General features: G+C 39.0%; 1 protein-coding gene across 1 annotated transcript; it reads right to left on the bottom strand.

Annotated features, from left to right (window-relative positions):
- DSG2 (desmoglein 2) lies at nucleotides 1-22,778 on the bottom strand. Its single transcript, XM_053468385.1, has 15 exons — nucleotides 22,562-22,778; nucleotides 9,631-9,666; nucleotides 9,249-9,380; nucleotides 8,790-8,951; nucleotides 8,466-8,610; nucleotides 8,097-8,263; nucleotides 7,633-7,767; nucleotides 6,869-7,054; nucleotides 6,041-6,348; nucleotides 5,802-5,944; nucleotides 4,486-4,713; nucleotides 4,114-4,341; nucleotides 2,278-2,402; nucleotides 1,407-1,730; nucleotides 1-1,282 (listed from the first exon to the last, which is right to left on the bottom strand). Exons 1-15 carry the CDS (start codon nucleotides 22,607-22,609, stop codon nucleotides 266-268), a joined length of 3,384 nt encoding a protein of 1,127 aa, XP_053324360.1. The 5' UTR covers nucleotides 22,610-22,778; the 3' UTR covers nucleotides 1-265.
- Nucleotides 22,779-23,961: the final 1,183 nt, after the last annotated feature.

Raw genomic sequence — 23,961 nt, 5'->3', positions numbered from 1 at the left:
TTTTAAACTTAAATATTTCTGTATACTCAAGAGGTTTTACCTTTTTTTTTTTTAATTTTTTTTTTAAAGACTCCAGAACATAACACCTCTAGATATTTTTCCCCTAAAAAATACTTGCAGCAATATGCAACATAATACATAGATGAGTGATACTCTGTTCTCATAGTACTGTATGTTCTATTGAATTATCGATTTATGTATCTCAAGTTTTACCTAGAAGTTAAAGGAACAACTTTATGCTGAACACAGAGTGAAGAAAGGATATTTATGAGCGGGTATATTGTACAGTGCTATATTTCGTAACTCTGCTTGTGGATTTGCCTATACTGTTACTAGGAGGAGGCATTTCTTCCAATAAATTAAAGCGTGCTTGGCCTTGCACACCACCCTCCGTGACAGTAATATTTTCAACCACACGTTGGCCACCTGAATATTCAGCTGGAATCAGTACTGTATCTTGCACTCCAGATATAGGAGTATATTGCCTCTCTGTCACCACAACATTTTGCCCTGCAGACAAGTCTGGAATGCTCAAAGAAGCCTGCAGTCCAGAGCTAGGAGCAAGGACCCTCTCTGTTACAAGTAAATACTTAGAATCTGCAAGCTCACCAACATCCCCATATCCAGAGATTCCTTTGTCTGACTGGATCATTCGTTCTGTAACCATAATATTTTGCCCATCTGCAATATCAGTTATTTTATGTAAGCTAGAAGCTGGACGAATTACCCTCTCAGTCACCAACATGTTCTGTTGATGTCGGGGCTCAAAACGTACTGTAGGAACTACAGTATATGATTTCTCAGTGACAAGAACATTACCATGAATCAGAGGCTCGTGTGCATATCTAGAAGATGCAAAGGATTGGTCAGTAACCACCCCTTCAAATACTGTTTTTGCTGGCTCTGGTATATGGACCTGGGATGTAGATGAGGCAAAGATGCTTTCCATGTTCGATACATTTTGTTCACCTAAGGCTTCTTCCTCCTGCATTACATCCAATTCTACAGCTGCATCCGATTGCAGTACTTCATTATTGAGCTCCTCATAGGACTTATACCGGTGTACTTGCTCATTAGTGCTTATTGTAGTGCCTTGACAAATCTCTGCCAATGCCTTAAATTTCAACCCTAAGTCATCCAGGTAATCATCATCATCATATTCACTTTCAATGAAACTACAGCAACCAACAGATCCAGCAAGTGATGCTGTTTCTTGTGCATAAATAAGTATGCAGTCTTTGGCTGGCTGGCTATCCTCTTCGTTGGCAAATGACATGGCTTTCTGCAAAGAAAGAAATAAGAATTTCATTAAATATGAATAAAAGTAGGGAAAATAATAAACTGACATTTTTTGCACATTAATTCTTAAAAAGCCATAGTGGTGACACACAAAAGACAGTACTTACATCTTGGAAGTAACTTCTCAGCAACTCTTCATTCAGGGCTGCAGCTCCACCAGCTCCACCACCTACAAAGGCCCCGGCAGCTCCGGCACCTGAAGCGCTTCCTGATCCCAGAGCCCCTAGTGATCTTGCTGCATATCTGGAACCCATATCACCTACTGCATATTCTGCAGAAGTCAGCAGACCTCTGCTTTCTTCCCACCTTTGATTAACATGAGTGGAGCCAGTCACAGTTTTCATAGAGCTGAAACCATCAGTTTTCCTTGCTCCAGATCCAACCTCCCCAGTAGCCGATCCAATAGAGATAATTGGGGGTGGCATAACAGCCTGGAGAGATAATGTGAAAAAAAAGCCACACTTATCAATAGACGTTCTACAAACAGTTATGGTGATAATGTTAATACAATATATTTTTACATATTGAGTTTCTTCTACTATAGGTGACCAGATGTTCTGTATCTATTTGTCCCTGAAAATGTATCCAGAACTACTGTTGTGTAAATAAAAGGATATTTCAAAAAGTAACATTTTGGCATCAAATGGTTTAAATGCCATAAAATATATCTACTCTAATATTAAACAAATGTCAAAAACATTAAATAAGTCACCTTTAAATCATATATAGTGTTACAGAATTTCCACTGTTAATGCTTAATGGCTGCTGTAAGGAGATATGGATCACATCCTCAATGATGTGTGCTCGCACTACACTGGGAAGACCAGTCAACAGAACAAGTGTTCTCTGAATGGTTATTTTTTTCCCTTTTATATAAGATTAGTAAACGGTGTCTCCTATTCTCTCCCTCTCCATCCATCTCATGCAAGCTCTACTTTATGTACGTGCTCTCTAACATTTCAGATCTTAAATACTTGCCATGTCTTCTGGCTCGGCACCTTCATTGTTCCATCTTACAATTGTAGCCTCCGTACCATCAGGTATAGCCATAAATCCTTTTTCTCCATGACCACAGTAGCACAACAGCAAAAGAAGTGGGACCACTGTTTAAAAACACAACACCAGGAAAAGTTTACCAATCATTTCATTGGCTTATTTTGTATTTTTGGGGGATTGGATTGTAATTAGAATTGCTTGAATAACTAACCTAAACTTTAAAAGAAAAAATAGATTTTACAATCTGGATTATCCTTATCTGACAACCAATTGCAAGATAAATGTTCAATAGACTTCAGTTATCAAATTTAAAAAAAAATATTTACTTTACATATTACTCTCCTACAAAACATAAGGTAATCAAAAACAGCCTTCACTGCACATATATATTTGATAGCAAAACCGCTGACATTTAAACATGTATACAGTACATGGTATAGAAGAGGCAGTAAAACAGCTTAGAAGAGAGAAAGCTTCAAGTCACAGACAGCACAGAAAACATTATATGTCAGATTATTAAGGGTTTTTGAAGTGAAAGGTTAGTAATTTAGTATCCTCAGCCTGAGAGACGTAAACCAAGCCAAACAGCAACCCCAGAGCACATTGGCAAAACTATGCTTTGAGCTTGTCATCCATCATGTTTAAAAAATGTTGGCCAAATAGTAATGCATAGAATTAGCTTAACGCAAAATAATTTCCCATTTCTGTATTACTCTAGGCACCCTTGTGGCTACACGTGGTATTGCAAGTAGAATACATAACTACCAATATTTATGTAAAAGGCGCCACACATATTGCTTGATCACCTCAAACATACTAAATACTAGATGTATATAGCGCAAAAGTATTTAGATCCATCTCCAAAGCAATCTTCCATGAGTCTGAGAAAACAAATCACAATACTGACATTTTATAAATACTCTTCACTCTTTCATGCTGCATGAAAACAGGCTGTTCAAAGCATACATGAATATACCGTATTTATCGGCGTATAACACGCACTTTTTTAACTAAAATTTGAAGCTGAAATCCTACCTGCGTGTTATACACCGATAAATCCTAGAGCCAGTGGCGGAACTACCGGGGTCGCAACTGCGACCGGGCCCTGGAGTTCTGCCAGTCAGGGGGGCCCAAGGGGTGCCGAGCGGTTGCTGAAGACGACCGCTCGGCAACTCTTGGGCCCCCCTGACTGACAGAAATCCAGGACTCCTCTGCTGGCGGCCGCCGCCTGCCTCAGCCTCCGCCGCCTGCCGCCTGCCTCAGCGCTTCAACTCTTGTGTTGGAAGCGTGAGGCGTTTGTCTCGGGTGCCGGCGCTCAGCAGTGAAGCGCCGGCACCCGAGACAAACGCCTCACGCTTCCAACACAGGAGTTGAAGGTAAGTGACCGGGATGGGGTTAGGGAGAGAGAGGGGAGATCCTGAGAAGGGGGGTTAGTGTGTGTGTGTCTTACTGTGTGTGTGTCTTACTGTGTGTGTGGTTTCCCAGATAGCAGTGATTCTGTTTTTTTTGTTCAGTTTTTTTGTTCAAAAATGGGGGTGCGTGTTATACACCAGTGCGTGTTATACGCCGATAAATACGGTACATCAAAAGAACAAATATGTGCAGGTATTAAAGAAAATAGAAAGACTGGTAAAGCTCAAAGTATGGGGAACCACTTAGATCTTCCTCCACTGCCAACACGGTGCAAGCCCACTCCTCCAAAATATAATTCTTGGCCCTCTGATGCACCAGTAATGAAACTCAGCAACTAAACTCATACTGCACTCTGTTAACTCATGGAGGGAATCATGTAAAAATGTTGAAAACATTTGTACTTACAAAGCAACAACAAACAGGCAAGGATCATCAGCCCAATTGCACCAGCTCCTAAGGCAGCAGATGTGTCAACTAATCTTTCTGAGCAGGCAATTCCGTCTTGGCAGGTGCATATTGTCAGCTCAAGGACCTGTACTTCTGGACAGCTCAGTCCTTGATTGTCAGTGACCAAAACTTTAATTTTTTGTGACCCAGCCCAAATGTCTTGTGGTATCAGTTGTACGCTAACATCTAAGATAAAACACAGGGGCAAAAGTTACTTTATTGCAATTATTTCACAAATCATATTAAGTAACATATGACCAGTAAAACCCAAATAAAGACTACTTTATTCAGGATAATAAAAGACTTATTGTAGAAAGCTGTGTTACTTACCATCTTTTTTACCAATTGTCCATAATTTTGCAATACCAACAGGTTCATCAACAACTGTAAAAGTAAATGGAGCAGCATTTGGGAAGTCATCTCGGTCCACAGCAGTCAGATTAACATATGGAGCCGTATGGCAAATGGTTTGCACTGGATTAACTAGGGTCGGACAACTATCATTTTCATCTTCTACTTGGAGGGCAATGGTCCCAGTGGCTGTTTTTCCTGGCATGTCTTAAAAAGAATTAGAAAAGGCATTCAGTTGACATTTGTTAACAGAGCAGGATCCTACTGGGCATGTTTGGCAATAAGCCATAATAAACTGGCTTATGGTTTTATAAGAAACATTGTTTAGCAGTTTATGGACTTATGGGTTACACAAAAAAATGTTGCTAAGCAGAGAATTACTTTAATGCATTCATCACCAATACATTTTGGTTGTTTCTACCAGTGTTCTCTATGAGCAAGATACCTCAATAGAGTGACACAGATAAAGGGAGTATTCATTAAACAATGAGTTAAAGTGTGACTATTTCAACCTGACAATTTATCTTTGCATTATAATAACGGTTAGCTTCTGCAATAATACGTTTGCCCTGCAAATGCATAGCTAAATCTTTAGAGCAAATCATACTATATATGTATATAAAACAAAATATATTATAGATTTCAATATTCAGCACTCTGCAGAACCTCCACATGCATTTGCAAGGGGATGTCATGAAAAAAAGTGACCACACAGTTATATGCCTTAAAGTGCATATCAGGATTGGGGTCTCTCTATATAGTAGCATATGTTCAGTATTTACGCAAGTACAGCAGCAAGTAAGTACAGCAGTAAGTACAGCAGCATTATGAATTTCACCTCCATGTTCAGACATTTTAAATGTCATCAGTCACTAAATAGACAGCCCAAGGCAACCATATATCATAACACCAGATGCTTATTTGTTACATCATGGATATTATAAATATCAGTGATGAATAATTCATTAGGTCCCCTAGGCATCTACCTAGGAGCCCCAAGCTCTGGAAGAGGGTGCCCTAGTCAGGGGCATACCTAGAGACGCCCGCAATAAAGTTAATGTTGGCAAAAATTTGTAAACTGTATGCCAACTGGAAAAGAAACTATAAAACTGAAAAAATAATTTTTTAAAATAAGTTTAAATAAACAACATTAACTGAACAAATATGGTACAGTATAAGTCCTATGACTATATACTGAGCCAGACATTGACAGTAGTATAGCATAACTGCTATAATTAGGGCGTCTTAAAATACCTCTCCTATTGTCATGAAGAGACCCGGTCTCATTGCCTTACCTTCACTAATAGCCAATATTTTCGCCAAATAAGTTCCATTCACAACATATATAGACTCTCGATCTGGAATTTTTGAAAGTTTAATTTCAGCAGTGACAGGGTCAATGATGAACCAGTTATCTGGATCGTACTCCTTGGCATACCTAATTATTAAAAAAATAAACAGTACAAGCAATTAGCTTAGATTTCAAATACAAATTGTGTCCATGAAATGAGTTAGGAACAGGCTGTAGACATACTTGACATTTTGTGCAATTTTTCCAGTATCTCCATCGGTTGCTTGGTATGATCCAATAACCTGATTTATCACCGTACGTTTTCCCTCGCTGATCGCAAGATTCTTTTTTCTTGGACGGAACACAGGGCCTTCACGTACATTTTTCACATTCACTTTGATAGGAAATGTCTTTCCAGAGCTGCCACCACCACCACCACCTCCTCCGCCGCCACCACCACCACCACTACTAATGATCGAGTGGTGATATGATGCTTGGTTTGAAACAACAACTTTCAGTTCAGCATTTTGCATTACTTCATAATCCGCTTCCTGTAAAATATATTTATATTTTTCTTTGAACAGAATTTTGCAACTTTATCTTCATGCAGAGGAAAGTAGACTGAATATAAATAGAGTGACATACTACCCAATGATGCAGATTTACACAAGGATGTACATTCTTGATACATGAACAATTAGCCAAATCAATAACATGACACTTTTTTCTTAATATTAATGCAAGGTTACAGAAAGCTGTGTTTTTTGTTACTTGTCTTATTTACTCATCAGTAGTAGTTTAACAATGTTAAACATTAAAATCTGCAATGTTCTTTAACTGCTCACGTCAGGAGCAAATATTTTGAGCTGGTAAGTCATTTGAATAATGTATCCATAATGTGTAGCACACCATGGGCACATAACAGACGCTAACTAGGCATAGGGCTATACTGGATTAGACAAAGCTATCGTGAACCTAAGACAAGACCAAAGACTAATTATAGTCCAAGTCTTTACATCAGGAAAAGGAGACAGCCTAGAGGGGCTGCATGGTTCTTTTCTGCCATCTTACCTTAACCATCATCAGTATTCCCTCATTGGTTTGAGAATCTCTTATAATTTCAAAATAGCCATCTTCATTGCCAGAGATAATTGTAAAGTTTGCCAGCCAATTATCTGTAAACTCTTCATCATCATCAAATGCTTTCATACGTAAAATTTCCACATTGGCTGTGTTTTCCTCAACATTTCCTTCATACTGAAATATAATTTAAACAGTGCAATGAAATGTATTTCTAATATTCCTTGACTATATAACCAAAAGGGTTCGTTACTAAATAATGAATGCACCCAGCCATAAGAAAAGAAAGAAAAAAAAAAAAGCACAATGCACGTGAACACGAGAAAGAGAAAATACACTCAAAGAATAGGAATGAATCCTTTAAAGTATTAGTGCTTCTATTAGCCATTATTTGCTAGGAGTATGTAGGGCTTAATGGGATCTAAACCAAACACGAGCTTAAAATAAAAAAATTCCAAACAAAAATCTAAACAGATCACCTTATTTTGGACTATTACTCAGCATTGCAGAAGTGTATTTTCTGCCCCTTGTCAACGATGTCCCCTGCACAGTGAGAAACTAGAGGGATACTAGGGAAAAATTATGTTCTTCAAGAACAACCAAATCACAATGGGTGGAAGCTTCCTCTAATTCTAGGGTTTAAATGTCACAGTATCCCCAGGCCAGTGTGAATAGCAAAGGTAAAGTGCAACTATTAACATTTTCTCTAGCAGTACATGGGTTATAGTATGGGCTTTGTTTCCAAGCGCACCTACCTCTTCTTTTTCAAGGTAAGGAATATTGTCATTAACATCCTTGACTTTGATTTTCAAAGTGCCTCTTCCAACTTGCGCACCCTCACGCCCCTCGCTGTCTTTTACTTCTACAACCAGGGTATAGCTGCTTTGTTGCTAAATAGAACAAAGTATACAAAATGGAAGTTTGAATCAAATCAGTGAACTGCTCATTGCTGAAATGCATAGGCCATTGACCTTTTCAGTACAAGAAAAGCAACATCTATACGGTAATAGAACACAATAACGTGAATGACATTTAGTTTCATATAAAATACTTTATGACTTCAACTCTATTTTGATTTGCACATAAAACTCGTGGAGCACCAATACACTACCATGTTTTTATGTTGTTAACCACACTCACATAAATCAGATAAAATACATAATGTTTTTCTTCATAGTAACAATTCATAAAAGAAAAAGAAAACCAAATATTTAATTACCTCCCTGTCGAGAAGGTGCTCAGTTGTGAGAACTTCACCTGTATCTTTAATCACTATGAATAATCCTTGTTGTCCTGGCACCTGAGAGAGAATTCTGTATGCAAGCTTAGTGTTCACGGTATTTGGCTCATCAGCATCAGTTGCATTCAGCCTCATAATAACAGTTTCTGTTCAGGATACAAACAAAACCGATAAAACACTGTTACAGATAATGTATGAAAACTATTACTAATGAACATTTTAATGATACGTGATTGGCTTCCTGCACCTACTTTGCCAAAGATATTAAATACACGATGAGCACTGAAATGGTAAAGTTTCGAAACAACGTTATTAATGATTTGGGTTATTAAGTGAACAAAAACTCACTTCCTGGACTCAATTCTTCTACCTCGGCGATAAAAACTTCCTCCGTAAAAACAGGAGCGTTATCATTGATATCAAGAACTCGCACTCTTAGGTCGATAGGAGGTTCCACGTTCTTATTGTACTGATCTATTGCGAAACCTTTGAGCTAGAACAAAAGAAGATATATCTACCGTAAGTTTTGGCAAAGGTTAATGCAAAACTGTTATGATGATGTCCCACAATTCTGCATGCTGCAACACAAAACATTTGGCAAAAAAAGTTATATGGCATAATACTGTCCATGAAGTTCAATTTGATTACCAGAATTATTTAAGCATTACTTACATAGAACATTTTAGTAACCTCCCGGTCCACGATCCCAGTTACATTCAGTTCTCCTGTCCTCTCATTAATATAGAATATGCCGAGAGGAGGTTCAGTAACTCCCATACCGGTGATTTTGTATCGGATTCTTATAGAGGCATCGAGCTGTTTATCGGTTTGAATCTGTGTATATATAACACATATTTTAGTATCTATCAAAAACAAGCAAAACAGGGACAAACTTTCTAATAAGACATAGGTTTCATTTTTGCCAATACGTTGTTGAAAACAGGACCACGAACAGACGGATGTTTAAAACATTGCATTATTCTTGAGAAAACATTGTTGAATTTAGGGGGATGAGTACAAAACATTACAGCTTTATCTGACAAGGAAAAGGGTTACACATAACACCCCTACTAGTAAACAATCAATAGATATTTAACCAAGCACACAATGTTTCTTTCTACAGATACTCACTTTTGCAATAGGATTCCTCCAAGAATTATCCTCCTCTTCTCGTATAGAAACTGGTGGAATGATCCATTCTCTCTTATGCCTAACTAGACTACCCAGGCCTTTGTCAACATCAAATTTGTCATTTTTGATCACCTTTTTAGGGAACAAAATTTGAAATCAATTATTACACTTGTTATAGACTGTTTGATACATGCATTACTCCAATGAAACCTTCATGAATTACTCCCAATGAAACACATAATAACAGCGGGAATCATGATAAAAGGTCTGATTACAGGCTACATATCAGCAAATTTGGGGAAGCCATGTTTAGATTCAGTATTATCCAGCATTAAGACAGTACACAAAGATTACTGGAATAGGCATTGACCTATAGACTTACCGTTAAGTGAAGACTACGGCCAAGACCAAACATTACCTGGAGAAATGAGGGAAAAAAATATATATATATCACATTTCAACAACAAACGTATATGCGCAGCATCTTATTTTGATCTTGATTTTTCTAACTAGCCTAAAACTATCTAGATTTATTATTTGGGGCTTCCTGTCGAACGATTAACTAAACCTCTTTAAATTTGTGATGAACTCTTTAAAAAAATATGTTCATTGCGAGAGCATACGTAAAGCATATGGGGCTCAACAGTCTGCATTTTATAAACAAGGCGCGTCAGTTAAAAAAAACGGTAGGGCAGCTGAAAAACAGGATAGTGGAAAAACACAAAATAAGCGCAAAGTCAAATAAATACCGTATTTGCTCGATTATAAGACGAGGTTTTTTTCAGAGCAAATGCTCTGAAAAATACCCCTCGTCTTCTAATCGGGGTCGTCTTCTAATCAGACCTCAAATAGAGGTCTGATTAGGAGACTAAGATCCAGATCCCCCGCACCGCTGCAGGGGACCTGGATCCTCCTGTCTCACCCAACCCCCCCCCATAAAACACACACTTACCGGTGCTTCCTGCTGTGTTGCCGGGGCAGCGGGTTGACGTCTACGCGATCCGCGTAGAGAACGTCCGCTGCAGCCGGAAGGAGGTGTGGCTAGCAGCGGGGGTTGTCTGCGTCCGTCGCATAGACCTTCCCCGACTGTCAGAGGTCAGAGTTCCCCGAACCGGTGCGGGGAACTCTGATCTCTGACAGCTGGGGAAAGTATACGCGACGGACGCATACAAACCCCCGCTGCTAGCCACACCTCCTTCCGGCTGCAGCAGAAGGCGACGTCAACCCGCTGCCCCGGCTGGAAGCACCGGTAAGAGAGGGGGGAGAGCGGGGGAAGGGGGGTGAGAGAGGGGCGGAGAGAGTGTGTGTGTGTGTGTGTGTGTGTGTTAGTTAGTTAAATGGGGGTATAGGGTGTGTGTTAAATGGGGGCATAGGTCATTTCTGGAGTGGCGTTAAGGGGGCATTTAATAGAGCACTCTGCCTCCTGAAATGCCTTATACCTCCCTATATTCCACTATGCCCCATAATATGCCTTTTAAGCCCCTAAATGGCAGAGTGGCATATAGGGGTATAAGGCATTTCTGGAGGCAGAGTGCTCTATACAATGCCTTTTAACTCCCTTAATGCCACTCTGCCTCCTGAAATGCCTTATACCTCCCTATATGCCACTCTGCCCCATAATATGCATTTTAACCCCCTAAATGCCAGAATGGGATATAGGGGTATAAGGCATTTCTGGAGGCAGAGTGGCACATAGGGGGTCAAAAGGCATACCATGGGGCACAGTGGCATATAGAGGGTTAAAAGGCATATCATGGGCCACAGTGCCATATTGGAGTGGCAAGCCTGGGGGCAGATGTGCGTAACTGGGGGACAGGTTGGAAAATACAAGAAATAAAAACAAAAAAAAATCTTTTTCTCAATCATAGCTTTTATTAAAAAAAATAGTTTACATGAATTAACATTTACTGGTAAAACTTTTTTCCTTTGGGGTCGTCTTATATTCAGGCTTTTTCTTTTTTTCCTAAGTTAATATTCAGATTTTGGGGGGTCGTCTTATAATCAGGGTCGTCTTATAATCGAGCAAATACGGTAGTTTCCTGAATATGGTTAGGATTATCAATATATATTCTAAAGCTTGGGAAACAAAGTGCTTTAGAATTTTTTTTAAACAAAGTACTTCTTTTCTTCTTACACAGAGCATTCCCCATGTTATCACACATTTGGAATCTCACCACATGCAGTGTAGATTTCTCAGCATTCCTGTCTGGCTGTGATGTGAGGGTGTGTAATGGGCAATGTCTTTGTTGAACTGCTTTTCAGAATAACCTTACACCGTAGAATAACCATGGTTCTTGCTTTTACTTTGTTTTATAATGCTTCTGCTACTCCTAATAGCTCTCCATGAGTGGTGATCTGCCTACTGCACCTCTTTCCTGATCTTTGTCTGCTGTACTACAGCCTTTAGACATTTGCTCTCCAGGGATCCATGTATAAAGTGGATATAGAGGCAAAAGGTGATCATTGTTAACCTTACATGCATACCTACCCAGAATCCCTTGTGGTTGTGGCAGCACCACAAGATTTCTGAAGAGAAAAAGAAGCCCTCTAGCTTATTAGCGTTTAGTAATGTTTCTTATACATCACGTGGTTAGCAGACCTCACTTTATTCCTACTAAGTTGTAGAAAGAGCAATAGGTAATTTCCCTCCTACCTCCTGCGAAAGAGACCACTAATCTCTCGTATAAAACGTATTTCTATAACATGTTCTGCAAGGCAACTGCTCAGAAACCTAAAGATGTATCCCAGGTTATTGGAGGTGAGACAGCCACCGGCCAATTATTTATTGACCTCCGCAGCTGCTGGCACTTCTATGACAGAACGCCGGCATGAAACTGGTGCTCCACCATAGAAGCCACGGCGGAAGTACCGGCCAGCAGCAGGGGAGGTTGTCTGCGCACATTCCGTAGATGTTCACGGGCTGCCAGAGAGGAGGATCCCCCGCAGGACAGCAGGAGACCTGGATACTCTTCTTGCAGCTGGTGGGTGTCAATGAGGTGCTGACCGCGCACTTGCGTGACGTGACCTTCCGGTGCTCAGTCATAGAAGCCCCGCTGGAAGTCCTGGGTAGCAGCGAAGGTTGTCTGCGGTTGTCGTGCAGACGTCCACCGGCTGCCCCCACTTGACACCAAGAAGTCTGGAGCACAGGGGGCAAGTCTAGGGATGCATCGGTTAGTCGGGGGGGGGGACACATAGCAGGGAATAAGGCATATCAGGGGGGAGAGTGGCAAATAGGGGGGAATAAGACATATCAGGGAAGGCAGAGTGGCAAGCCGTGGAGCAGGTTGGTGAATTAAAAAAAAAAGAAAAATGCATTTTTCTCAGTTTTGTTTTAAAATATGAAAAACACGTATCATGTATATGTGAATATTTACTAATAAAACTTTCTTATAGGGTAGTCTTATATTCAGGCTTTTTTTTCTAAATATCCAAATTTTAGGGGGGGTCATCTTATAATGAGGACCTTCTCATAATCAAGAAAACACGGTGATTAAAGGCAGAATACAAAAAAAAATTAAAAAAAAAGTCTGCAGGAGTTGCTGCTTAAACGGTCAATATCAATTGGCATTATAGAGTACAGTTCTCAAGGCCTCCATCTCCAGAAGGATATTGACACATTTGAGAGAGTTAAGAGGAAGGCCACAAAATGGTAAATGGTTTGCAGGATAAAAAAAATAACCTTAATATGTATAGCTTGGAGGAAAGAAGAGAGTGGGGAATTGCAATAGAAACATTTAAATACTTAAAGAGATTTAACAAAGTACAAGGAGGCAAGCCTATTTGAAAAGAGGAACAATGCAAGAACAAGAGGTCATAATCTAAAACTAGAGTGCCAGAGGCTTAAATGTAATTGATATTTAACAACAGATAAGAGGTCAATTCCAAAGAAGGGAAGTGGTAGATCAAGAGGTCAGTCTAGAAATGGAGTGTCAGAGACAGATGCAATGTACGGAAATTCTACTTCACGGAGAGGGTGATAGATAAATGGAATAGTCTCTCGACAGGAGTGGTGGAGGCTATTACAATGAGGGAATTTAAACATGCATGTGATGGGCATAAAGCTATCCTCACTATGGGACCTGACCAAGGACTGATAAGAGTTTGAATCCCTTACATAAAGAAAAATAAGCAGACTAGATGGACCGAATGGTCCTTATCTGCCATCAAATTCTGTGTTTCTATGTATTATGAAGAGTGAACTGTGGCAAGTTTTTCCTATAAGGACAGAGACTGCCATGCATGATGCATTAAACTGTCACACCTCGGTGATATAATGCCAACAAAGTTCATCCTGCAAAACAGCTAATTTAATAAGTTACTGCAAAGCCAAAGGGGTCTGCTGTATGGGAGAGTTTGTTGCTGAATTTTGGTTTCACCTCCTTAACTTTACATTATGAGAAGTCCAACACCAATGAGCTTGTCCAGCAGGAAAAGCTTGTTTGACCCTGTATAATGTATAGTAAAACCAGTGGGGTTTCTCTGAAGTCTCCTCACTCAATTAGAATGGCAGAGCTGCCCCTGTACACTGCCCTGAGTTTAGCTGAGCTCTTCATAATGAATGTTGAAGTGAAGGAACCGAAGTATACCCGTATATCTCCTGCAAATTGACATACAAACTCCTCTTTATAAATGAATAATCTCCTGAGAGGCAGGCACTTGGCCAGTATGTACGTATTATTTTTACAAGACAATTATATCGTTAATGAAAGGAAGCCAACTGTCATTTGAGACAATTTATTCAAAACAGGAACAATTTAACACATAAAGCATGTACGTTGAGATGTCTAACATCAGTAGCTAACACATAGTTCAGGTTTAATGCTAAATGAATAGCTATAGACTTCCTTCATAGTTGCTAGGGTCAGCATGTGAGAGTGCCGTATTTCAACTCTACATTTGTGACTGAAATTTAAACTCACTAATGAGTCTACAGAGAATGGACTTCATTCCCATAAACAGGTTTGAGTGGAGAATGCAATTGTATTAACTACAAGACTACATACAATGGTGATCACCAAGTCTGCAGAGAAAGGAACGTGGAACATGAAAGTTAGTTTAGGCTAATGTTATTGATTCTAAGTTCTAACATTGTCTACTTTTGAGTCTCTTCTTTAAAATTAAGGAATTGGAACTTTTCACAAGTTTCTTTGTTGTTATCAAGATTATGTTGCCAAAGAAATGTGTAATCATCACGTCTCACACACATTTTCATTCATTTTACACCATACCCCCCCGACCAAAAGGGTGTGCCTGCATGCCTCGACATTTTCTATATTTGGAATATGTTGGTCTGAAAACTAGCCTCTACAGGATTTTGCTCCTGGAGGCACGCATAGCAAAACCCCACCTAGGTATACTGATGTATGCATTTGAAACATAAACCTTAGTAATTGCGATGATATTCTGTATTAGTACGGGTATCTGATGCCACCATTAGTTGAGGTGTGGAATTACTCCAGGTGTCTGCATATTACCATTAGAATCTATTACTTACTTTCACTTTTTCATTTTTATTTTTTTTTTATTTTTTTTTAGAAGTGTAAGCAACGCAAGTCCCCCTTGGCTCACAACATGTATTGGTATTCAATCTGATGTCAAATTCCATTTTTATGCCAATATTCGCTTTCATCTCATACTGTTGAGGGTTGGCTTAGTAGAAACATACGTACACAAAAACATTAATACTACCTCAGTCAAGAACAGAGAGCACTTGTGAGGTCCGTGCTTGTAGAGCACATGGCTCAATTACACGTTCCACACAGCTTCCTTGTGACGCACTGATCTGTGTCCAGAGATTGGATGCCAAGGAGATAAGTAGATAGCGCTGTACCCAACCTATCCTTTAACCACGCACCCAAACAACCGTGTCCAATTTTGGGTAGATGCTAGGGGTATGTATATTTGTACGTGTGTGCATATATTTTTTCAGGACAAACATTGTTTGAAGCCATATTCATACAAACCCCTAAAAATAGAAAACTATGCACCTCCAGATGCATAGAGGTTTTATGGATTAGAAGGTCAAAATACTCCCTTTCACAGTACACCATGTTGCATTAACATTTTATTGCTTGTAGGGTGGTGGGCAGTGAAGTTACATTTAGTTTATATTTGGAGATATACACAGAGAACAGGCTTTACGTTACCATTAACATTAATGGAAAACGGTACAATAGTTCACTGCTCATTACCGACTGTAGATATAGGTTAAGATTTATATCCCCTACATAGTTCCCAGAGGTGAGATTATATGTTTTTGTGTCTTGCGTGAATTGAACAAGCTTCTACTTCACACACACAGTGATTATAACAAGAAGTCCATATGAAATGTTTTGGAATAATGTGTTATATTGAAAAACATCAACATTCTCTCTCACACCATTGGTGGAGCTTACAAATATAGTCCTGTCATCATAGCAACAAGTGAGATGTTTCTTCCAATTGTCCTACATTTAGAGATTGCAGATCAGTTGTGGTTTCAACGCCCCTATTTCCATATTATAAAAGGAGAGCATTAACAGGCTTTTCCAGAAAGAAGTGCTGACCAGGCCCTGTATAATATATACTTCAATGGGTGAGGAGAGGCCAGCCAAGCGCTTCCTGCAGCAAACCCCCCCTAGGGTTTGACCTTCGTTTCGTTACACAGTGACGTTAAAGAGTTGAAGTCACAACACTTCTGCTAATTTTCTCCCTTTAGTGAATAAATGTGACAATATGAAAGAGCTTGCTGGCTGTATATAAATATGAAGTTAAAATCTGCAGTGTATGCAAACACTACACATTTGTAAACAGTTACATGCACATTTTACATGTTTAATTTTAAGCTACCGTTGGTGGGAAGGGGGCAAATATTTGGGAAAATTCTGCAGGTTCAGCATTTCATCTGCAAGGGCAATAAACACTTAAAGGGACCACTCCGATACAACATGCATTACAATAGATACCGTGTATGGAATGTCAAATGAATCTTTAAAATACACTTACTTGGACAAGTCAACAAAACACATTAACAACCGATTCTGAGGTTTTATTTGAAGACTACTCCCCAAGTCTATGTAAACTTTACACACAAAAGGCAAGCAAGACTAAATAAATAGTATGCATTAAGTAGACACAAGACAGAATTTTTTTTATCAAATCAGTTTCTCTCGGTAAGGGGTATTTAACACCCAGAATAGAATAGAGTGCCCATTGCAGAGGAAGTGCAAACAAAACTGGTCCTGCTTGCAGTCATTACCAGTGGTAAGTGTTTTTCTTTTAGATATATATAGTATTTTTTTTTTGGTTCTCCCTGTATATTCGTTGTTTTAACCCCTAGTGGGGCAGGCTGAACATCACTCCACTGCTCTTGTTTTATTGATATATTTGTACCCAATTATTGAGGTCTTTTATTTAATGTATCATATATTTTTTTGTCTTTGTATTAAACATATTGTTTTTACATTTATCCAAGTGCCATCTCTTGTTTTCAGTTTGTATTTAACACCCAGGTTTATTCTACGCCCGTGTCTTTGTGTTCTCACAATGAGTGCACTTACAGGTGTATAAATATTATATATTTTTTTTTTTTTTTTAAACCTGTGCCTTAATTTATCCTTATGGGTTCGGCAAGACACTTACTATGGTGTTGCTGTAAGATTACCAGTGATTTACGACTTTGCATTTGTCTTACAAACACGTAAGTGTTAAGCAGCAAACAGATTATTCAGAGTAGTTAATTCAATGGTCAATGGAGAAGGGTTGCAAAATTCCTAGATCATTAAGCCTATGTGCAAAGCACACAAAAACATTGCTTAAAGTGCAGAGCTCGGAGACTATAAAACATAGTTTGTTGCCACGATACCATCAAAAACATCCCACTTTTTTAGGCACTCAGTAGGAAAAGGTAGTAGGAATGGACATTTGCACACAATCATTCGACATCCCCCACTCCACGGCAACGCTCACAAAGATTGATGTTACATGCAGGTATAGATTAGCCCTTTTCCTTGTTTATGTTGGTGTTTTTACATAAGCAATTGACAGCGATCAGGGGCTTCAGGCTTTTGGTTGATTCATACTATGAAATCCCATGTCCAAAAAGCTTCTGCTGTAGCTTGGCCCTATATAATGAATAGTTAAATAAATGAGATTTTGCCAAAGTCTCATCAGCCATTCAATTATGCATCATGTTGGATCAACTCAAAATTTCATGCTGGAGAAACTTCAGTGTTGGCCCTTCGTAAAGTATAGTGAAGTAAGGAGGCTAAAACCACAAGTCTCCTGCAAACTTTTCCACCAACTCGCCTTTTTAGCGAATAGACCCTTGGGAGAAGAATTACTTTATATCATCATCTCTAATCAAAAATTCTACTATTCTGGACCATTTAACTTAAGTGAATTAAAATGCTGCAGCTGTTAAAATTCTCTTAGCACATGAAAAGTGCATGCATTTCAATTTAGGGAGAAGCAGCCTCTTAGTTTGCATTTGCACATTGACATAAGAAAGCGGAGCTTTATACATAAAGCTGGATTTGTATTAAGTGCATTCAACTATAGCAGGACTATATCCATTGAGGGCTATATTCGGTGTCCTGTTTATAAAGGACAATGATTAGCTTTACTGGGAAATAAGATCTTGCATTAAACGATAAATGTGTTATGTTAATTAGCGTGAATATGTATAAGATGTGTGGCTTAGCCAAATAAGTAAACATGGTCATGCACACATATGCTTAACCAGACATTGAACAGCTTTGTGTATCTTAAAGTGTGCACACAAAAAAGACAAAGAAAAATGATGCTTAACTTAAATTTACTAAATATAGCAAGTATCAAAATACAAACAAAATTAACAAATGCAGAAGGTACAGATCAAAGTATGTGTGTATACTAAGCAACTCATTCGACCGCCAGTATCATCTATACGCAGATGATACCCAAAAATCTTCTCCTGATCTCTCTCCATCTCTCATGTTCCGTATTACCAATTGCTTGTCTGCTATTTCTTCAACACGACTATCTCTCCTACTAACCAGGCCCAATGCCTTGGGGTCATCCTTGACTCAAACCTCTCCTTCATCCCTCACATTCAGTCCCTCGACAGATCCTGCCGCTTGCACCTAAAAAACCATCTCTCGCATCCGCCCATTTCTCACCCAAGAATCCACAAAAACTCTGATTCATTCACTTATTTCCCGTCTTGACTACTGCAACACTCTTCTGGTTGGCATTCCAGTGTCGCGACTCTCTCCTCTGCAGTCTGTCCTAAATGCTACTGCTTAGCTTCCTTACACGCCGATCCTCTTCTGCTTCCCCCCTCTGTGAAACCCTCCACTGGCTCCCTATTACCTTTAGAATTAAATTTTAAATCCTGGTACTAACGTAAGGCCCTCAATACATGTCTGCCCTCATAAGCAAATACTCTCCTACTCGATCCTTACGTTCTTCCCATAGGCAAAGGCTCTCCTCCTCACCTTTATCACCTCTTCCTTTTCCCATCTACAAGATTTCACTAGGGCTGCACCATCTTAGCTACTAGAACTTCCTTGTCATTGATACAACCACCACACTACCTCTCACCTTTTCTCTGTGCCTTAAGTTTGTCACCCCATTCCCTAAAGATTGTAAGCTTGCGAGCCGGGCTCTCTCCACCTAATGTATCGGTTTGTCTTAGTCTGTCAATTCTCGTATTCTCATACCCCTTGAATATATGTATTGTATTAAGTGCTGTGTAAATTGTTGGCGCTATATAAATAAAAGTATATAAAGCTAAAAATATTTGCACTATTACAGGAAAAACAAGATGATGAGTTAATGTATTTATCCTTTAGGGTTGCAAGTAAGGCCCTCTTTTGAATATATTGGATTGTTTTAGTCTGTCAATTCTATAAGCAATAAGTGCTGCATATATTGTTGGCATTATATAAAAACAATCTGAACAGTTTCATACTCTAAGCTCCTCTACAATCCAAGTACTGAATTTGGGGTTCCCTCCAGACCTCATCAATAATTAAAAAAATAAATAATTCCAAGTTAATTAAAGTTCCAAGAAAATTCTTTTGAAAACCTGCATAAAGAGATATTAGTAGATTCAAATGGAAAAAACTAAAAAAAAAAAAAAAAAAAAAAAAAAAAAGAAAGACTGCCTTTAACAATTTTACAACTTGGCAGGGTGGAATGAGATGTGGGGGTTCGTAATGTGTAAGCTTACTACAAAGGCTTATACTTTTTTTTTTTAACCTTTTCTCATGACTGCTGGAGTCTGGAGAATTTCAGACCAAAAGTGTTATTGCCTGCTACAAATCAATCTTTTTGCATGTGGGATTACACCAGGGCCAAGGTTGTCTTGGCAAACTCTGTATCGATGGCCTCCCACATTAATGTGCAAGGTAGCATCATTACTCATTTAGAGCGTAGACACCGGGTATCCTTTGGCATCAGTCAAATAATGAATCTGTTTCAAGCCGGTAAATTAATGTTGTTCCTGGAGCTACAATCAAAGTACAGTATTAACCGTTTAAGGTCTATTTCTATATCTCAGGGTCTCAAATTATTTAAAACGAGGATTAACAAAAGAGGTCATCACAGCAGAGTTAACTCCATTAGAGGTCTATGTTCCAAATCCCTGGTTAAAAGAGGAATCTCAATTTGCTATTACACTATTTTGCCTAAAATGACCCTAGGGAATCTGCCACATGTGAAAGTCTGCCAAAAAACCCTGCAGACTACATTGTCTCTTCAGCAGCGATTGTATTCCGTTTGTACTTCGTACCACACAGATTGAATAAAACCTTTCCCAAATGGTCGCTGTACTAGACAGCCTTTATACCCCTCCACTTAAAATTAAGGGGGCAGTAGAGGCTTTATTGACACTACCAGTGTGTGTAGATTAGTGTTTAATGATGCCTCTACTACCCCCTTAATATTAAATCCTCCATCATAACTTATATTGTGTATATTTAATATCTTTTTTTTTTTTTTTTTACTGTCCATACATAAAGATTACAGTGGTGGCAGAAAGTTTGTAATGTGCCCTATTTGATACCTTATACATCTCAGTTTCCTTTAACCTATAAACCTAATGTACCTTTCTACTGCAACACACCCTATTATAATTATATATATATCTCCCACAAATCCATTACAACATTGCAAACTGTTGTCCATGTCTGTATATATCAGTTTTTTCATGTACCCAGTTGAGGTCCATGAATGGAGATTACACTGGACATGGTAGGATAATTATCCTTAATTGTGCCACCTGCTATTTCAGCCAGTGGCACAATGATCCCCTTCTCAATGCCAATGTACCTGCTACTATCAACACACCTGTTTTTTGCTGGTGCAACTTTTGTTGAATGTAGGAAGGTGCGGTGCTTTGGTTTCGGTTCATCTCTTTGTATTGTTACCAATGGAAGATCATATACCCAATTTTAATATGTAGTGATTCCAAATAAAAAACATCATATCAGCTGTATCCCTTACATTATTTTGCCTGTACTGCTGGTCAAAGGGGGCACAATGCCACTTAAACAATGTAACCCATTTACATATCAATAACACAATGAAGCTTACAGATTAATAGAAGTCAAAAGTATAGGGTAAATAAAATAAGTTGGTTGCTATTCCTTTTTAACGTACAATATTTTAACATTACTATTAGGATATGCAAAACAACTAAAACCAAATATGACTCAAACAACTTTGGTAACTGACCAAACAAGAAAAATTTGAATAAAAACAGAGGGATCCGAAGAACCTCCGGCAGCATTGAGATGTCTGCTAGAAGGTGTGGCGCGTGCATTCTTTTAATGACAGTCCCTAAAGGCATCTTCTTCCCTGGGAAAACAACTAGCAGAGTGATCTGCAGATTCCCCAACCCTCTCACTACTTGTTCAAAACCTGTATTTTAACAGTGAGAGTGCACGCCTGCAACCCTTCAATATTTCAAAATAACACTTTCTCCCTTGTTTTATCATCTTGATTTTAAACAAATCGAAAACAAAACGTCTGAAGGACAAACGCGGATTCTCAAAACAAACGCAGATAAATAGGAGTTAGGAAAATCCTTGAAAAAGATAAAGTGGGGTCTGGATGTTTAAGCAGGAAGAACATGTTATATCAAGTATAATTTATATATATATATATATATATATATATATATATATATATATATATATATATATATATATCTCCTTTTTATGCATCATAAGAATGCAATTAATCAAATGGCATCTTACTCTCTGCTGCTCTATCCCAGACAAAAGCAGTGCCCAAGATCTTTTATCTCCTTAACATTCTTTAAATATTTGGGGGAGGAAGAGGATAATATGAATGAAAAAAACCTAGCTAATTTTAAAGCATAGTTGTCTACTTTGGGGCTTATTGATGTTTCAGAGAACTACAATAATAAAAAAGTGATACTTGCAGAACAAAACTATATGCTAATAAGCACATACAAGGTATCAAACCCAGTTTAACTCATTATCAAGCATGACATGAAAAGAAATATGAAATTAACCAATATACATGCATTGTGCCCAAATAATGCAGCAATTGCAACTTTACATAGGGGGCACTGCATAACAGTAACATTTAACAAGAACTATAATCTTATGTGAAGGCTCAGACCTAAATCAATCCTTGGTCTTTGCTTATTTTAAAGGACTGTAAGATGTCTAGCCCATTTGTGTTTACATTTCCAGGCTGTATTAACTTCTACCTCTTCTGCTGGAAGGCTGTTTCGTGTATCTACCACTCACTCTGTAAAGTAACGTTTCCTTACATTACACCTATGCCTCTGATACCCTAGTTCTAGATTATGACCTCTTGCTCTAACATTTCCCCTCTTTTAAAAGTAATCTCTCACCTGTACTTTGTTAAATCCTAAAGGTTACAAGATAGAACTGATCTTGCCACAAAAAGGTTACCCATGTATTATGCAGTGCAGACTGGTATTTAAAGCAGTTTAAAGTTAGGAAAGGTTACAGTTATTAAGTTAAAAGATCCGTGAAAGGGTTAAATGACTGTGCCACCCCCACCCTTGCACGGCCAGCAGGTCCCAGGAACACACCATGATCACAATTAGAAAGCTGCAGGGTGGGGTGGAACAGATACAGGTAACATACCTGCGTTACCTACAGCTCAGCACGTTCACACAAGCCCTGAGTGCAGCAGTTATGTCAGGATACATTGTTTCTAATCAACTCGTTAATTAAGGCTCCAGCGAGTCTGTATCCTGGGTGTTGGTCAACGAGCCGTGATTCTACACAAACACTCAAACACACATCCAAACACCAACACACAGACAGTCCCATGGGATTCGCACTCACCGTTAACACCAGTAACAGGCGTCCTCCCCCGGCAGGGACCCAAGGCATGGTGGCTGGCAGTCACTAGGGCGTTATACCCCTTTTGCACAAAGTTTCTACAACAATGGAGGCAACAAACAGTACCACAGACCAGTACAGGTGGGCGGAAGACAAGAGTTGTGTACTGAACCCCGGTGAATAAAATGGAGCGCTGTCTGCAGCAGAGGAGGGGAAAGGTGTACTGACTGAGAGGGGGAGGGGACGTTACTGGGTAGGAAGGGCTGGACTGCTCGCTTCCGCCTGTGCTGTTTCACCGCTCCAGGTAGATAATGTCCGGAATGGAACGGTTGTGCCCAGCCCCATAGGTCATCATGACGTCATCCCAGCGTTAGCAGTAGGTGTAGCAGAAACTGTGGGGGAACACAACTTGACAATGTATCAATATTTACAGAAAGTGTGTAGTTTTTGCAGACTTTATTATTGTAAACTGATAAGGGTTGAACTGAAACCCTCTAATTAAAATGACACTTCGGCCAATTAGCAATTAGCAGAACACAGGGTACCAGTTTGTACAGTAGTAATACTATTTTATTTATGTTGAGAGACATGTTTATGACAGCATTTCAATTAAGGATGTTTTTGTTTCTTTGAGATTTACTCACTAAAGAGAGAGCTTGCAAGAGAGCTGTGGTTTAACACTCAATAATGGTTAGGTATGAAAGTGATTATGGTATAAAGTTTTAAAACTGGTATTTAACCCTTTGAGTTTCATGGGATTGGGAAACAACCCCCCCCCCCCAAAGGTTAAGACAATTAGCTTTGCTGTAGTTAGGTGACAACCATATAAACAGCTAACACTTTGCCAAGGGATATAATTAATATATATATTAATTGTTTTCAGGACATGCTCATGGATAAGGCCAATATACACATTCTGTCAAATGATATGAAGATTTCCTCAATATATGCCAAACCAAAAAGTAACAAAAGCTACATACGTACGTACATTGCTACGGGGTGTGCAGCAGGTGCATGTCACCCAGGGGTTCCAGTAGTAGCACAGGGATCCATGGGAGGTAAAATGGAGGGGAGGGTGAGCAGTTTGAGCTGCACTAAAGTGGAGAGTGAGAGTGAGAGTTGGAGAGCGAGAGAGACTCTGTGTTTATATATGCATGTGAAAGTGTATGATGTTAAAGTGTGTGTATTTATTCGTATGATGTTAAGTGTGTTGTAGAGTATGTGTATGTTTAATTGTGCGAATGGTATAAGAGTGTGTATTACTGTATAGTGTTAGCATGAGTGTGTTACTGTATGGTGTTGACATGCATGTTTGATGTTAGCATGGGTTACACTTCAGTGTGTTTATATAACAACAGATCAGCAGGAAGCATGCTGTCTCTTTCACTTTTCCATGATACAAT

The sequence above is a fragment of the Spea bombifrons genome, chromosome 5 (assembly GCF_027358695.1).
Source record: "Spea bombifrons isolate aSpeBom1 chromosome 5, aSpeBom1.2.pri, whole genome shotgun sequence".
NCBI lineage: Eukaryota > Metazoa > Chordata > Amphibia > Anura > Pelobatidae > Spea > Spea bombifrons.
The sequence above is the reverse complement of the archived record's forward strand: the minus strand, read 5'-3'. Positions and strand labels throughout refer to the sequence as shown.